The sequence below is a fragment of the Taeniopygia guttata genome, chromosome 11, assembly GCF_048771995.1.
Source record: "Taeniopygia guttata chromosome 11, bTaeGut7.mat, whole genome shotgun sequence".
In the NCBI taxonomy this organism is placed as follows: domain Eukaryota; kingdom Metazoa; phylum Chordata; class Aves; order Passeriformes; family Estrildidae; genus Taeniopygia; species Taeniopygia guttata.
The window spans coordinates 10118458-10134878 of record NC_133036.1 but is presented as its reverse complement, the minus strand read 5'-3'; the positions used below and the strand labels follow the sequence as shown (position 1 = coordinate 10134878).

Sequence of the window (16421 nt, the reverse complement as noted above, 5' to 3'; positions counted from 1 at the left end):
GCCTGGGGCCCCGAGCTTGCTCTGCTGAGCAGAGGCTACACTAAACCTCAGCTTCCCATGCCGCAGACAAGGAGAAGCTGGTGGAGATGCTGCAGGCCATGAAGCAGAAGACCACGCCGGCCGCCGTGGTGGTGAAGAGCTCCCCGCGGGACAGCCCCGGTGCCCCCAGCACTGGTAAGTGCCCCAAGTCCTTCCCCAGCTCTTGGGTTGAGGGGCACAGCTTTGCCTGGAGGGCTGCACGGAGTCCTGGCTGCAGCCAACTGCTCCTCCTCTTCCCAAAGAGCCTCCGGTGCCGCCGCTCCTGCTGGAGCTGGATAAACCCGTGGGCATCGCCGTCTCCGTGCCGGAGGTGCCGAAGGCGGCGGAAGGCTCCAGGTTGGACCAGCTGAGGCCCCAGGAGCCACCGAGGCCCAAGGAGTCGGGCACGGCGCCGGAGAAGCCCCGGCTGAGCGACGGGCACCCCGGGAAGAAAGCTCTGAGCATCCTCAGCTACGTCAGGGGTCCCCTCCCCAAGGACATCCCGGTGCCGCTGTCCCACAGCATGAACGGCAAGAGCAAGCCCTGGGAGCCCTTCATTGCCGAGGAGTTTGCCCACCAGTTCCACGAGTCGGTGCTGCAGTCCACGCAGAAGGCGCTGCAGAAGCACAAAGGTAAGGGGAAGTTGTTGGGAATTACTGTTTGAAAGTCGCTTAAAGAATCGCCAGAGAAAGTATCGGCAAAACCGGGTTTAGTGTGAAAATAATGTCACAACAAAGTTGGTTGGCAAGGTGCTCTCTCCTGTTCATTAGGTGGTTAAAGCACTCTGAGGGAAAGGAAAGAAAAATGCAAAGTCGGTAAATAAACCCCAAATAATCTCTGTGGAGGCTAGAGGAGAGGGAAACAAAAGGATAGGAAGGGGTAAGGACAAAAAGGAATATGGAAGACCCTCGTGTTGAGTCACAAGTTCAGAGTAGATTTCTGTGCTAAACTGAGCCTGGACTTGGTCAACAGGTTCTATTTAAAAGCCCAACAGCACTTAACTTAAACTTAACAGCATTTAAACTTAATTGACAACTTAATTTAGCAAGGGATCATATAGAATATACTATACCACAAAACAATAACTTCCTTACAGGCCTAACTTACAAATCTAAAGTACTTAAGAATCCAGGAGAGTAAGATTCTGAACTGAGTGCCACATCAAGCCCTCCTTGAACCCCTCCAGGGATGGGGACTCCACCACCTCTCAGGGCAGCTCCTTCCAGTGTTCAACAACCCTGCCAATCAAAAAATTCTCCCTGATGTCCAGAAAAAGAAGCAGGGATGCAGGAAGCTGCTTGGGTACTGGGATATCACCCCCTTGTCCCCCCCACCAGGGTTTGGCACTGGCAACCTCAACGCTGGAACATCCCATGAGCTCCTTGCTGAAGCTAAAAATGAGGGATAATCCAGCTCCAAAGCCTCCAAACTCACTCAGTTGAGTGATTGAAATAAATAAAACCACTCCAGCGCACTGGGAACGATAAAACCCCACCCGTAATCCCCCGAAAATTTGGGATGGGCGGAATGAATGCCTTGAGAGGGGCCGTGGGGAGCGGGCAGGGGCTGACTGTGGCTGCCCACAGGGGGGACGGCGGAGCAGAACCACAAACTGGACACGTCCATCCACTACAACATCCCCGAGCTGCAGGCGTCCGCCCGCCTGCCCCCGCACAACGGCACCGCCGAGGGGCTCCGGCCGCTGCCCCCCCTGCCCCGCGACTCCGCCTCCGAGGACGAGGAGGAGGAGGAGGAAGAGGAGGAAGAGGAGGAAGATTACCCCAGGCCCAAGTGGCAAGGGATCGAGGCAATTTTTGAAGCTTACCAGGAACATATAGAAGGTAAGGAAGGGGTGCAGGGAGGGTAAAATGCCAATTTGTGCATTGGGAGGTGTCAGTGGTTCCTGCTGGGATGGGCTGGGGAAGCACTGAGGGGTCTCCAGCAGTGCAGGAGCAGCTTGAAATCAACAGGCACTGTTGTTGTTTTGGCAAAAATTTATGTATGCATGGAAAAATCAGTGTATTCAGCTGCCCAGTGTCCTCCCAGTGGGACCTAAAGGTTGCCCACAGGCAGTGCCAGGGTTGGGAATGCTCTGGGATGCTGGGGGCAATCACTGCTGGCTGGGCAGAGCCTAGAGCAGGGCTGGCACCCTCCATGGGTGCTGCAAAGAGCCCGAGGAGCCAGTGCTCAGCCCTTGTCCTTCGGATGTTGCAGAGCAAAACCTGGAGCGCCAGGTGCTGCAGACACAGTGCCGGCGGCTGGAGGCCCAGCACTACACCCTGAGCCTGACGGCCGAGCAGCTGTCACACAGCATGGCGGTGAGTGGGGACAGCACCGTGCCCTGGGCACCCATCCCCTGGGCACTCATCTCCTGGGCACCCATCCCCTGGGCACTCATCCCCTGGACACACCATGCCTTGGGCACCCATCCCCTGGATGCCCTTCCCACTGGGCACACCATGCCTTGGGTACCCATCTCCTGGGCACACCATGCCACCATCCTCTGGGCACTCATCCCCTGGTTGCCCCTTCCCACTGGGCACACCATGCCCTGGACATCCCCTCCCTTGGATACCCCATTCCCTAGGCACCCCATCCCTTGGACACCCATGCCCTGGGGATACCCTGCCCTGGGCAGCAGGCTCTGTGGGCACCCAGCCCTCCTGGGCACCCAGCCTTCTTGGGACCTGACCTCGGGGCACCCAATCCTGCCACAGGACACCCGTCTACGTGCATTGCACCTGTCCTGTGCAGTGCCCATTCCCTGCACAGCACATTCCCTGCAGTTCCCCATTCCCTGCAGTTCTCCATTCCCTGCTGTATCCAAACCCTACAGTGCCCATTCCCTGCACAGCACATTCCCTGCAGTTCCCCATTCCCTGCACAGCACATTTCCTGCAGTTCTCCATTCCCTGTAGTTCCCCATTCCCTGCAGTTCTCCATTCCCTGCTGTATCCCATTCCTTGCACTGCCCCATTCCCAGCACAGCCCATTCCCTGCAGCACCCATTCCCTCTAGTTTCCCATTCCCTGCTGTGCTCATTCCCTGCTGTATCCCAAACCTTGCAATGCCCATTCCCTGCACTTCCCAATTCCCTGCAGCACCCATTCCCTCTAGTTTCCCATTCCCTGCTGTGCTCATTCCCTGCTGTATCCCAAACCTTGCAATGCCCATTCCCTGCACTTCCCAATTCCCTGCAGCACCCATTCCCTCTAGTTCCCCATTCCCTGGATTTCCCCATTCCCTGCACTTCCCATTCCCTGCACTTCCCATTCCCTGCAGTGCCCATTCCCAGTACAGCCCATTCCCTGCACATCCCATTCCCTGCACATCCCATTCCCTGCAGCACCCATTCCCCACCCTATTCCCCGCTGTTCCCCTGCCCTGGAGCTGCCCCCTGACCATTCCCACTGCCTGGTGCCCGCAGGAGCTGAGGAGCCAGAAGCAGAAGATGGTGTCGGAGCGGGAGCGCCTGCAAGCCGAGCTGGATCACCTGCGGAAGTGCCTTGCCTTGCCTGCAATGCAGTGGTCTAGGGGTTATTTCAAGGGGTATCCCAGGTGACGCTCCTTGGGCCAGGCCGAACATATAGTCTAGAAATAATAATCTATTTTATTACCTTGAATATTTAATATTTTTCACTGGGAGGTTTGAAGCTACAAAAATAAAATTAAAAAAAAAAAAAAACAAAACCAAATGGGAAAAGGAAAAAAAAAAAAAAAGAGAGACAACAAACCACGACGACAAAATCATTAATAATAAAAGGAAGAAAACAAACAAACAAACAAACAAAAAAGAGGAATAAATAAATGGAGAATGTGCCATGCATGAAGCAAATGGGAGCCAGGAGGAGCTGGGAGCCCATCCCACGGCCAGCAGCCCCCGGCATGTCCCCTCCTGTCCCCTCCTCAAGGGGCCACGGCTCTGACGCGCCCCCCTCCACCCACCCACACTTTATAACGCTCATTTTTGTTGGTTCTTTGGGGTTTTTTTCTAAAAAAAAAGGAAAAAAAAGGAAAAAAAAGACAATGAAAGACTCCACCGACAACACTAAACCCGGCGGGGCCCCGGGTGCTGCCGGATCCCGCTCCCAGCACGGCACCCCCAGCCCGGGGTTTCCCCTGGAAATGCACTTCGCTATCAAAAAATAAAGTCAATAAACTGGTTGAAGGTCCCTTTTTGTTCCTGGTTGGCGGGGAAGGGGCAGGGACACGCGCGGGGTCACTTCGTCACCCCGGCTTTGGGATTGAACAGGCGGAAAAAAAAGAAGAAAAGAAAAAAAAAAAAAGGTGCTTCAGCCTTGTACTGTGTATATATATTAAAAAACAACAAAGTTTTGTATGTTTTTATTGCTTTAATTATTGTTATAAAAAGCTTGCCTTTTTTTTTAAGATGTTTCTGCTTTTTTTTTCCTTTTTCCCCCCACCCTGCTTTTTCTCCCTCCCTGTTTTTACTTTCTTTCTAGTTTGTTTGTTTTTATTCCTTTTGGCAAAAAGATTAACTCGCTTTTAGTGTTTGTACTGCTGCTGGTTGGGCCAGAAAAGATATTGAAATGTTTTAAAAAGAATTGAAACCCGGGAAAAAAATAAATCCCCTTTTCCATTGGGGCAGGCCCTGTCCCACGACCAATCCCTCGAGAAGCTGAGCCCTTCCACCCTCCTATGGTTTTGGTTATTTTTTTGCGTTTTTTTACCCTTTTTCTTTGCTTTCTGGGGCCTTTTCTGCTCCAGCTGGGTCGTGGTGGGTGTCACAGTGCCGGGTGGTGGCTGAGCCTTGCCCAGGCTCCATCTGCCAAAGGAAAAATCCCAAAGGAATCGCGTGGAGAGGGTGGAGGGTTGAGGGGTGGGTGGCACTGGGGTGTCCTTGTCCCCCCTAAAAAACACCAAAACAATCAGAGCAGCTCTAAGGCAGTTTGGGCACAGGGAGAGTGGGTCCTGTGGGGTGTCCTGGTGGCACTTTGGGGACAACCCATGTGGAGCTGTGCCCGCAGGCGGGCAGGGATGTCCTGGTGCCACCAGGGTCAGCCTTGGTGCTGTTTTTAGCCACTTGCTAAAAACCAACACGTGCCCTGCCTCCCCTCCCCTGGGGGAGCCCTTTTTATTTGATTGTTATTTTTAAATTATTTATTAGAAATTGTTTTTTAATTCGCCACGAGACCAGCTCACATCTCCGGGAAAAGGTGACCTCTGCTTCCTGCTTTAAATTCCCTCGTTGCACCGGCAAAAAAAAGCATTAACCCCCCCCACACAAACCCCCCCTGCTCCCTGCTCTCTCATTGGCTTCACCAAATAATAATAAATAAAAAAAAAAGCTGGGCAAGATTAAAAAGCAAAATGCCCTTGTGACAGAAATTAGTTTAATCTTTTTTAAATCCCCAATTGCCTCGCCAGCCTCTGGCCTCGCACGCTGCCAACTGCGGGCTTGGAAGGGAATTTTAACACGGCAAAATTCGCTCTTTGCTGCGCTCCTTTCCCTTCCTGTGTGCCGTGGCAGAGGGAGGGGGAAGAACCAGGGATGGAAAATCATTGGAGATTTATCCCTCGCCCTGCTGAGGAGCCTGGCTGGGATGCAGCCTCGCTTTGTAGCAGCTCCTGTGCTGATTTTCCCTCCTCACCAGCCTGAATTCGGGGGTTTTGGAGCAACTTTCCCCGTGCCCCAGGGTTTTGGAGCAATTTTCCCCATGCCCTGGGTTTCTGGTAAGCATTTGTGTCCGTGCAGAATTGCTGGAGCAGCTGTGCCAGAGGCTGGAAGGGCTGGGAGGAAGGAGAGGAAGACAGAGCCTGCTGGGGGCAGGTTGGATGCTGTGAAAGAAAACAACAAAAAAACACCAAAAAAAACCCCCCCCAAAAAACCAAAAACAAAACAAACAAAAAATCCAAAAAACAAAACAAAACAAACAAAAAAAAACCCCAAAAAACCCAAATAAAAACCACAAACAAACAAACAAACCCCCCAAAAAAACAAAACAAAAAAAAACCCCAAAACCCAAACCCCCCGATAAAAGGAGGAAAAACCCAACCCTGAACATGTTCAAAGTGTACCTTGTTGGAATTAATTGTAATGTAATATATTATTTGCTGAATGTAGTAATTAGGTATTTATGAATATATTGCTGTAATTCCCGAAAACATCCCCCAAATAAAAACCCCCAAATAAACTCTTCCACAATGGCGGCAAGGAATCCTTTCTCCCTTGGGAAGGCTCTGAGCATTCCCGGCAGCTCCTGCCGTCATTCCTGCCGTCCTTCCCGCGGTGCCAGCCCTTGGGGGCACAGCCCTTGGGGGCACAGATGGCAGCGGGAGCCTGGCCCGGATCTCGGGGAAGGGCAGCGCTGGCAGCCTGGCACCCTCGGGCAGCAATGCCAGCTGCCAGCGGCACAGCTCTGCTGCGCCCAGAGGCGCCTGGCTCCTGCTGGATCCTGTCCTGGCTCCTGCTGGACCCTGCCTAAATCCTACCTGAATCCCTCCTGGATCCTGCCCTGGGTTCTGCTGGATCCCGTCATGGATCCTGCCTAAATCCTGCCTGGACCCTGCCTGAATTCTGCTCTGAATCCTGCCTAAATCCTGCCTGGATCCTGCCCTAGATCCTGCCTGAATTGTGTCCTGAATCCTGTGTAGATCCTGCCTAGATTCTGTCTGGATCCTGCCCTAGATCCTGCCTGGATCCTGCCCTGAATCCCACATTGAATTCTGCCCTGAATCATGCCCTAGATCCTGCCTGGACCCCACCTGAATTCTGCTCTGAATCCTGCCTAAATCTTACCTGAATCCCTCCTGGGTCCTGCCCTGAATCCTGCCTAAATCCTGCCTGGACCCTGCCTGAATCCTGCGTAGATCCTGCCTAGATTCTGTCTGGATCCTGCCCTAGATCCTGCCTGGATCCTGCCTGAATTCTGCCCTGAATCCCTCCTGGATCCTGCCCTGAATCCTGCCTAAATCCTGCCTGGACCCTGCCTGAATTCTGCCCTGAATTCTGTCTGGATCCTGCCTAAATCCTGCCCGGACCCTGCCTGAATTCTGCCCTGAATTCTGTCTGGATCCTGCCCTAAATCCTGCCTGAATTGTCCTGAATCCTGCGTAGATCCTGCCTAGATTCTGCCTGGATCCTGCTCTAGATCCTGCCTGGATGCTGCCCTAGAGCCTATCTAGATCCTGCTCTGAATCCCACTTGAATCCTGCCCTGAATCATGCCCTAGGTCCTGTCTGGATCCCATCTGAATTCTACCCTGAATCCTGCCCAAATTCTGCCCTGAATCCTGTCTGGATCCTGCCCTAGATTCTGTCTGGATCCTGCCCTGAATCCCACTTGGATCCTGCCCTAGATCCCATCAGGATCCTGCCCTGGATCCCACTTGGATCCTGCCCTAGATCCTGCCTGAATCCCTCCTGGATCCTACACTAGATCCTGTCTAGATCCTGTCCTGAATCCCACCTGGATGCTGCCCCGGATCCTGCCCGAATCCCACTTGGATCCTGCCCTGAATCCCACTTGGATCCTGCCCTGGATCCCGCTGGATCCTTCCCTGGATCCTACTTGGATCCCACTGGCTCCTTCCCTGGATCCTGCCCTAAATCCTGCTGGATCCTTCCCTGGATCCTGCCCTAAATCCTGCCCTAAATCCTGCTGGATCCTTCCCTGGCTCCCAGCCTTGCCTGTCGCTCTGCCGCAGGGAAACGGGGCCGGAGCCAAAGGGGAGCTGCAGGATTTTCCAAGCATTGTTTGTGACACAGCCCGGGATTCATCTGATGCCGTTCCTCAGCTGCAATTATTTTCTTTATTATCTTTTTTTTTTTTTTTTTTACAGACAGTTTCACATTAAACCCCCAAACATTACAAAAATAAAGATGGTTGATATTCTGGTATTTCCCCACAGCCTGGTATCCGAGAGGGAAAACCATTTCCTTTTGTCCTTCTCCAAAGAGCAGATGGATCTGATCTCCCCAGCAGACACCTCATTGCCAGCACATCTTCCCTTCTTTTTCTTTTTTTTTTTTTTCCCCAAGGCTCTGAGGAAATCCATGGAAGCACCGCCTCGAAATTTATGGCTTCCAAGGCAGCGTGTGGCCTGTGCTGCCCTCAGAAGTTCCCTCGCTGAAGTACAAGCCCAGAGATCCGCCCAGAGCCACCGGGAGAAGCCGCAGGGCTGCGGCCACCACGGCACGGCCACCCGGGCATGGCCCAGGGGACATGGGGACAGTGGCACTGCCCAATCTGTGACCCAGGGGACATGGGGACAGTGGCACTGCCCTCTCTGTGCCCCAGGGGACATGGGGACAGAGGCACTACTCTCTCTTTGTACCCCAAGGGACATGGGGACAGTGACACTGCCCTCTCTTCATGATGGGGACAGTGGCAGTGCCCACTTTGTGCCCCAGGGACATGGGGACAGTGGCACTGCCCTCTCTTTGTGCCCCAAGGGACATGGGGACAGTGGCACTGCCCAATCTGTGCCCCAGGGGACATGGGGACAGTGGCACTGCCCTGTCTTTGTGATGGGGACAGTGGCACTGCCCTCTCTTTGTGATGGGGACAGTGGCACTACTCTCTCTTTGTGCCCCAGGGGACATGGGGACAGTGGCACTGCCCTCTCTTAGTGCCCCAGGAACATGGGGACAGTGGCACTGCCCAATCTGTGCCCCAGGGGACATGGGGACAGTGGCACTGCCCTCTCTTTGCACCCCAGGGGACATGGGGACAGTGGCACTGCCCTCTCTTTGTGATGGGGACAGTGGCACTGCCCACTTTGTGCCCCAGGGGACATGGGGACAGTGGCAGTGCCCACTTTGTGCCCCAGGGGACATGGGGACAGTGGCACTGCCCTCTCTTTGTGCCCCAGGGGACATGGGGACAGTGACACTGCCCTCTCTTCATGATGGGGACAGTGGCACTGCCCTCTCTTTGTGCCCCAGGGGACACAGGGACAGTGTCACCTGTACTTGGGGACACAAGGACAGCTGGTGCATCCTCCTGCCCTAAGGGGACATGTTGGTGGGGACAGCAGGACAATGTTGGTGACCTGCCAGGACATGGGGACACACAGTGGGTCACATGGGGACTCTGTCACAGACAGGGGACACGGGGACTGTTTCATGGGCAGGGCATGGTGACAGATCTGGGGTCACACGAGTTGTGCCACAGGTGTGAGGACGTGGTGGCACCAAGCTGGGAGACTGGCGGGGCACCTGGACGGGGACAAGGACAGGACACAGTGACTCCAAGGGGGAGGACACACAGATGATGTCCCCAAGCTCACCCCGTGTCCTGTGTCACCCTCAGTGCCACATCCCAGAGCTGCGAATAGGGGAAGGGACACGAGGGTGGGACCCCTGAGGGTGGGAGGTGACACCGAGATGTCCCTGTGGGGTGGGGACATGGACAGGTCATGTTTTGGGGGAGCTGGGTGTTGATTTTGGGGGGTGACAAAAATGGGACGGGGGGGGTGGGGACAAAAGTGCCCTAAAGGGGGATGGGGACAAACCCGGGGGGAAAGTAAAAATCCCTGGGGAGGGAGCGAAAAAACAAACCCAGGGGTGGGGTTGGCCTGCACTGAGGCTCTGGGGATGCTCCAGCAGCTCTCAGGCAATTCCTGGCCGGCTCTGAGGGCAGATTTGGGGGCTGGAGGTCCCTGCAGGGAGGTGGGAGGTGCCCAGAGGCAGCAGCTCCTTCCCAAATCCTTTCCCTGGTCAGAAATCCTGGGAGTGGGAGCCCTCGGCAGGCTGCAGGTTCCTCCGCAGCTTGTACATGTGATCCAAGGCCTGGGTGAGGAAAGTCCCGGTGGTGTTGATCTCCATCAGGGTTAAGTTATCCAGCTAAAACAGGGAATAACGGGATGTGGGAAGACGAGGTAGTGGGAAGCAGCTCCCAAGCACCATTCCAGCAGCGTTCCCCACGGCTGGGAGTGCCCAAGGAGGAGCTGCATGGGGCTTGCAGCTGCCTGGTCTAGGGAAAGGCGTGCAGGGCGGGTGGGAGGAGACCTTTACTGTTACGGTGAGCTCCTGGACACCCTTTTGTCCCCCCTTTCCCTGGGCCTCTGTGGCTCTGATCATGATAACCCCTGGATCCTCCTCCCTGCCCCAACGGGGTTGGCGGAGAGCCAGGGAAGCCCACCCTGTCCAAAACCTATATAGACCCCTGAAACTTCCTGCTCTTTCTCTTTTGCCCCGCTCTCCATGGACACCACAGAATAAAGAGAGCTGTTCCAACTTCCCTGGGGTAAGAGCCTCTTTTGAATACTTTTCCTTCTCCTGGTGTTTCCTCCCCTCACAGCCCCATATCTCTGAGCTGGTCGGATCCTAGAGGGGGCTGCGTGGAGGGGGGGAAACCATAGAAATTACACTTTACCAGCCAAGCCAAACCATCCCACCAGTGCTCTGCTTCCCACCAGGCACAGGGAGCCCCGCGAGGCTCCTCGGTGACACCCCACAAGGCAGGAGGAGCACGCCCCAAGCCAAGCCAGCCTTTTCCCAGCAGCCCATCCCTCATCCCCCAGCTCCCTGGCTCCCTCCTGGGCTCAGCTCCAGGCTCACCTTGGCGTGAGCCTCCTGCTGCCTCACGAAGCTGTCGGCGGACAGGCGCAGCTTGGCCACGCGCGTGTCCCACGTGTCCTTCACCAGCGTCCGGATCTCGTCCGCTCTGGGGATGTTGTCAGAGGCACTGGCACAGAGAAAGGGAAGGCAGCGCTCAGAGCAGGTGGCAGAGCCCAGCACGTCCCTCCAGACCCTGGCAGGGGGCTCAGAGACCTTGGCACGAGCTCAAAAAACACCCACGTCTTCGATTTTAGACCGTAGAAAAAGCTGAAAACTCTACATGAGGAATTACAAACCACAAGGGTTTGAGTGGTGTGATAGCTGAACTAACATAGGGTGGAAAAGTAGAATTTTGGGAGTTTTAGAATGGGGTTCTGTGGCAAGCACATTTCTCTCCCTCTCAGGATTTTTCATAGAGGCGCACAGAGAGAAATGGAAGAGAAAACAATTTCTATTTCTGCTCCTTGTTTTTCCTATGTGGAATGTGTTTGGAGAATTGTTTACCTGGAGTGAGTGCTTGGTTGGGTTCTGGTGAGGATTGTTTGAGCCTGATGGCCAATCCAATCCAATCCAATCCAACCCAACCCAACCCAATCCAATCCAATCCAATCCAATCCAATCCAATCCAATCCAATCCAATCCAATCCAATCCAATCCAATCCAATCCAACCCACCTGGGGCTGGACTCTCAGAGAGGGTCATGAGTTTTGTTAGAGTCAGAGAAAGCAGTATGTAGTTTAAGTATCTTCCTTTTTATGTAGTATATTAATGCATTTTAGCATAGTTATAATAAAGAAATAATTCAGCCTTCTGAATTGAGTCAGACATCGTCATTTCTTCCCATTGGGTTCTCCTGCATTTACAATAGGGTTCAAGGGGGTACAAGATGGAAGGATTTGGGCGTGTCCTGACCTTATTCTTTATCTTGCTCTCCATGTCTTGGTGTGTTGGTGGCACTTTTCTATTGGTTCAAGGCAGAGATTCACAGTCTAAGTGATGGGGATTGGTAATAAATTGTAAACATTCACATGTAGTTTTGAGTATATAATGTGGGAGCCTCCCAGGGCTCAGGTCAGACTGCCACGGCCTCCTGGCTAGCCAGAGCTGGGCAGGTCAGAGAAAGAATGTTTAGATAAGAAGAAACAAACAACCTTGAAAACACAATCAGAAGCATTCCAGTCTCCTTCTTTGGCTAGGGAAGCAAAGACTCTTTTCAACCTCTCTTGGGGTCACCCTGACCCACAGGAACCCCGGGAGAGAAATCCACAAGAGGCTCTGAGGGGTGTGTGGTTATGTCACTGAGTGGTGCTGTGGTCATGAGTGGTGACACCCACCCAGGCGCTCGCAATTTGCTAAAAACCTGCAACTCCACACTCAAATCCTCTCTGCTCCTTGTCCTGCTGGGATTTCTGGGATGGCTTCTTCCCCCAGGAATGCTCAGCTCCAATGCAGCAGCTGGCTGTCACTAGAATCCTTTAATTGCTCAGCTGGTACGAGGCACACAAGGGCCACAAACCCGGCCAAAGTCACGGCCAGCTGGGGAATCCAAGGGCTCAGGCACGATAAAATCCCAGCTCAGGGCTCCATCAGGGAGAATTAAACTGCAAGGGCTGTGTGGGATGTGCCACATCACCCCACTGAGGCCACCCAGCGCTGCCATAAGGAGCTGGGAGATGTGATGGATGCGCAGGGACAGAGCTGCTGGGGCTGCTGGAAGGAGCAGCACGCCAGGAGCCTCAAAAACCAGAGGGAAAAGCAGAGCTGGAGTGTCCACCCTGCCAGGAGCCTCAAAAAGCCAGAACTGGAGTGCCCACCCTGCTTAATCGAGAGCTTAAAAAGCCAGAACTGGAGTGCCAACCCTGCCAGGAGCCTCAAAAAGCCAGAACTGGAGTGCCCACCCTGCCAGGAGCCTCAAAAAACCAGAGCTGGAGTGCCCACCCTGCCAGGAGCCTAAAAAAGACAGAGCTGGAGTGCCCACCCTGCCAGGAGCCTCAAAAAGCCAGAACTGGAGTGTCCACCCTGCCAGGAGCCTAAAAAAGACAGAACTGGAATGCCCACCCTGCCATGAACCTCAAAAACCAGAACTGGAGTGCCCACCCTGCCAGGAGCCTCAAAAAGCCAGAGATGGAGTGCCCACCCTGCCAGGAGCCTCAAAAAACCAGAGCTGGAGTGCCCACCCTGCCAGGAGCCTTAAAAAGCCAAAACTGGAGTGCCCACCCTGCTTAATCGAGAGCTTAAAAAGCCAGCAGAGCCCTCGCTGAGACAAACAGCAGCCAGCACATTTTACAAGTGAAATGCCTCAGCAGGCAGGAGCTCAGGCATGGAATATCCCCAACCTCCTGCTTCCCAGGCTGAGGGAAGAGGAGCTTTCCTCCTGAAGGAGAGCCAAGGAGGAAGGCTGGAGGCTGCAGAGCAGATTGCAGCCCGGAACGTGCTCCCTAAAGCAGCACAGCCCCGGCTGTGAGGTCGCACAAGGAGCCACCCCAAGTCCTGAGAGGCAGAGTTACCATCAGGGAAGTGCTGCTGAGAAATCTTGGCAAGGCTGAGGGATAAAACTCCCTCAACTCTCCCTTTTCCCCACCGCCCTGCGGGGCTGCTGCCAAGCAAAGCTTGAAAAATCTGAAAAATCGTCCGTGCTCGCAGCAAGTGGGGTGGAAAATGGCCCAGCTCAGCTCCTACTCACTAGTTCAGCAGCAGCTTGGTCAGCTCCATGTAGTAGGGACTGGGCATGGGAGTGAAGGTGTCCTCTTTCCTCTCCTGATCCCGGATTTCCTCCAGTTTCCCTAAAATGCAACCAGGGATGCTCAGATTTTGTGTGGTTTTCCCCCTCTCCCCAGGAAAAAGCCACGTTGTTTCTGTCGGATCAGCTCAGGAAAAGGTTCCTGTGAGGAGGTACACAAGGGACATGGATGCCTCCGAGGATCCATCCATCCATCCAAAATCCCTCCCTCCTCACAGGGATTTTCCCAAGAATTAGTGACAGGATGAGAGGAAACAGCCTCAAGTTCTGCCAGGGGAGGTTCAGGTTGGACAATCAGAAGGAATTTCTGGACTGAAAAGGTGGTTAAACACTGGAAGGGGCTGCCCAGGGAGGTTTGGAGTCCCATCCCTGGAGGTGACACTCAGTGCTCTGGGCTGGTGACAAGATGGGCACAACTTGGACTTGGTGAGGTTGGAGAGATCTTTTCCAACCTAAAAAATTCTGAGATTCTGTGACCCAAAGTCCCTAAAGCTTCTTCTGCACAAGCCTCACCACCCTCAGAGTAAATAAAGAATCCCAGTGGTGGGACATGAGATCCTTCTGTCCCAGCTGCTTTGTGCTTCTCAATTCAGCTCCCCACTAATGGTGAAAAACGGATTATTTTTAATTTCATGCTCCCACTGAAGGCCAGAGCTGAAGGCAGAGCCTCCATCCTCACCAACATCCATCCATTCCGGGGGAATGAGCCGACACTTCTGCCTCTGCTTCAGGTTAATGGCCAACCACACGGGCACTTCCACGGGCAAGCCAGGGTTGAAGGGACCCAGATCTCCCTGGAAAACAAATTAAGGATGAGAGGCGGGCACCAACCAGAGCCTGGACTGCACAGAGCCTGTCTGCTTATGTGGCCAGAGTTTCCAGAGCCTTTGGAAAAGCCTGGGTCAAACATCTGATCCTGCATTTCCTCCTCTCACTTCCCAGAATTCTTCCCCTCAGAGTTTCCCCCATCTCCCTGGAGAAGGAATACCCAACGTTTCCTTTTATTCCAAGGTGTTTCACAGGAATTACAAATTCCACCTCCCTGCACATGCAGCTCCCAGAGGCTCCCCAGGTTCTGGACACCCCCACCAGGGCTCGGGGGCTGCACAAACCCCCCGAGATGTGGGGGACAGCACAGCCCCCTCCCCAAATTCCTGGGGGCTGCCCTGCCTCTTCTCCCAACCCCATCCCCCGTCATTCCCGAATCCCTCCATCCCAAATCCATCCCAAATCCATCCCAAATCCATCCCAAACCCATCCCAAATCCATCACCTCCCCAGCTTCCCAAACATCCCAGACCCACCCTAACCCCCCCAGCTCCCGCACCCCAATCCCAATCCCTTAAATACCATTCCCCAGACCCAATCCCTGCCCCACAGACCCCAAATTCCTCCTGGCCACCCCAGGCCGTGTCCCCAAGGCCCTCCCAGCCCCGGTCCCCTCCCAGCCCCGGCCCCGCCGACCCCGATCAGGTGAATCCGGTCCAGGCTGAAGTTGGGCACGATCGTCACCAGCTCCTTCTCGGCCAGGAACTCCACCTCGGCCGGTTCCATGGGCCCGGGGGAGCCGAGCCGGGACAGGACCGGGATCGAACCGGGATCAGGCGGGGATCGAACCGGGATCAAACCGGGAGCGCACTGGGATGGAACCGGGAGCGCACCGGGATCAAACCGGGATCGAACCGGAACAGGACCAGGATGGAACTGGAATCCAACCGGGATCAAACCGGGATCGCACCGGGATCAAACCGGGATCGTACCGGTATGGAACCGGGACTGGACCGGGATCGCACCGGGACCGGGCCGGGATCACACGGGGATCAGACCGGGATCGCACGGGGATCAAATCGGGATCGTACCGGGGTGGAACCGGGATGGAACCGGGACCGGACCGGGATCGTACCGAGACGGAACCGGGACCGGACCGGGATCGCACCGGGCCGGCCTCTCCCGCCCTCGCTCCCCATTGGCCGCCCAGCCCTAAGCCCCGCCCCCCGTTCCCCTTTCCCGCCTCCCGTCGCATTTTCGCGGTTTTCGCGGGAAGGCGGGGCCCGGCGCGGCGCGGCGCACGCTGATTGGCTGTCCCTTCTGTTGCCGTGGCGCACGCCTCTCTGATTGGCTGCTCTGCGCGCGGCGCGCTCTGGCCGCTGCCCCGCCGGGGGAAGTCCGGATGGGGGCACGGGGACCAATCGCGGCGCTCCCCGCGGGCGCTCGGCCAATCAGCGCGCGGCACTTGTTGCCGGGGCGCCGCGGGAGTGGCGGCGGCCGCGACTGACGCCCCCTGGCGGCCGAGAGCGGCAGCGCAACGCGGGACCGGGCCGGGGTGAGTGACACGGATTGGGATGGGTGACATGGACTGGGATGGGTGACAGGGACTGGGATGGGTGACACGGGCTGGGCGTGGCTGTCCCTGGGTGGTGCCAGGCCCCAGCATCTGCCCGTCTGTCTGTCTGTTCAGTGGCCCCTGTTCACACACCCATGCTCAGGCACCTGCCATCACTCACCTGTCCATTTCCTCTGTTCCCCATCCATCCATCATCCATCATCCATCATCCATCCATCATCCATCCATCCATCCATCCATCATCCATCCATCCATCATCCATCCATCATCCATCCATCCATCCATCCATCCATCCATCCATCCATCCATCCATCCATCATCCATCCATCCATCCATCCATCATCCATCCATCCATCATCCATCCATCATCCATCCATCATCCATCCATCCATCCATCCATCCATCCATCCATCCATCCATCCATCCATCCACCCATCATCCATCCATCATCCATCCATCCATCATCCATCCATCCATCCATCCATCCATCCATCCATCCATCCATCCATCCATCCATCCATCATCCATCCATCCATCATCCATCCACCCATCATCCATCCATCCTCCTCCCCACACCCAGCTCATCCCAGTGATTTCTGGATGATTTGGGGGGAGCTCCATCCCATTTGCAAGTCCTCATGGAACCCCCCCACCACCAGACAAATCCACTTCACCCCAGTCCCTCTCCCAAACCACCTCAGGCTCAGCCCTGGGACCACCCATGGAGCACCCACCACCCTTGGGATGAGCGTTACCCCATCCTGGGCGGGAGCCAAGCCTTGGGGACCCCCAATCC

General features: G+C 55.2%; 2 protein-coding genes across 6 annotated transcripts in view; one reads left to right on the top strand and one right to left on the bottom strand.

Moving 5' to 3' along the window:
- The window catches only part of GSE1 (Gse1 coiled-coil protein), a 104538-nt gene extending 100131 nt beyond the window's left edge, over positions 1-4407 (top strand). For 2 of the 3 annotated variants that reach the window (XM_030282223.4, XM_030282225.4), the window contains 5 exons: positions 67-174; positions 282-650; positions 1605-1859; positions 2233-2336; positions 3446-4407. In XM_030282223.4, the coding sequence (XP_030138083.4) occupies positions 67-174; positions 282-650; positions 1605-1859; positions 2233-2336; positions 3446-3580 (971 nt within the window). In that variant the 3' untranslated portion in view covers positions 3581-4407. Of the gene's footprint in view, positions 1-51; positions 175-281; positions 651-1604; positions 1860-2232; positions 2337-3445 lie in introns of all 3 variants that reach the window. The other variant, XM_030282224.4, reaches the window with a different exon arrangement.
- Positions 4408-4505: 98 nt separating this feature from the next.
- On the bottom strand, positions 4506-15957 carry GINS2 (GINS complex subunit 2). Of its 3 annotated transcripts, none has more exons than XM_072934199.1 (5): positions 15141-15957; positions 13962-14076; positions 13226-13325; positions 10543-10669; positions 4506-4804 (listed from the first exon to the last, which is right to left on the bottom strand). In XM_072934199.1, the coding sequence occupies exons 1-5, from the start codon at positions 15246-15248 to the stop codon at positions 4706-4708; spliced, it is 549 nt and encodes a 182-aa protein (XP_072790300.1). In that variant the 5' UTR covers positions 15249-15957; the 3' UTR covers positions 4506-4705. The 3 variants fall into 3 exon arrangements, with proteins under 3 accessions (XP_072790300.1, XP_072790299.1, XP_030138004.1); XM_072934198.1 differs by lacking the exon at positions 4506-4804 and adding an exon at positions 7772-9825 and having other exon boundaries at positions 15141-15937; XM_030282144.4 differs by lacking the exon at positions 4506-4804 and adding an exon at positions 7772-9825 and having other exon boundaries at positions 14746-15927.
- Positions 15958-16421: the final 464 nt, after the last annotated feature.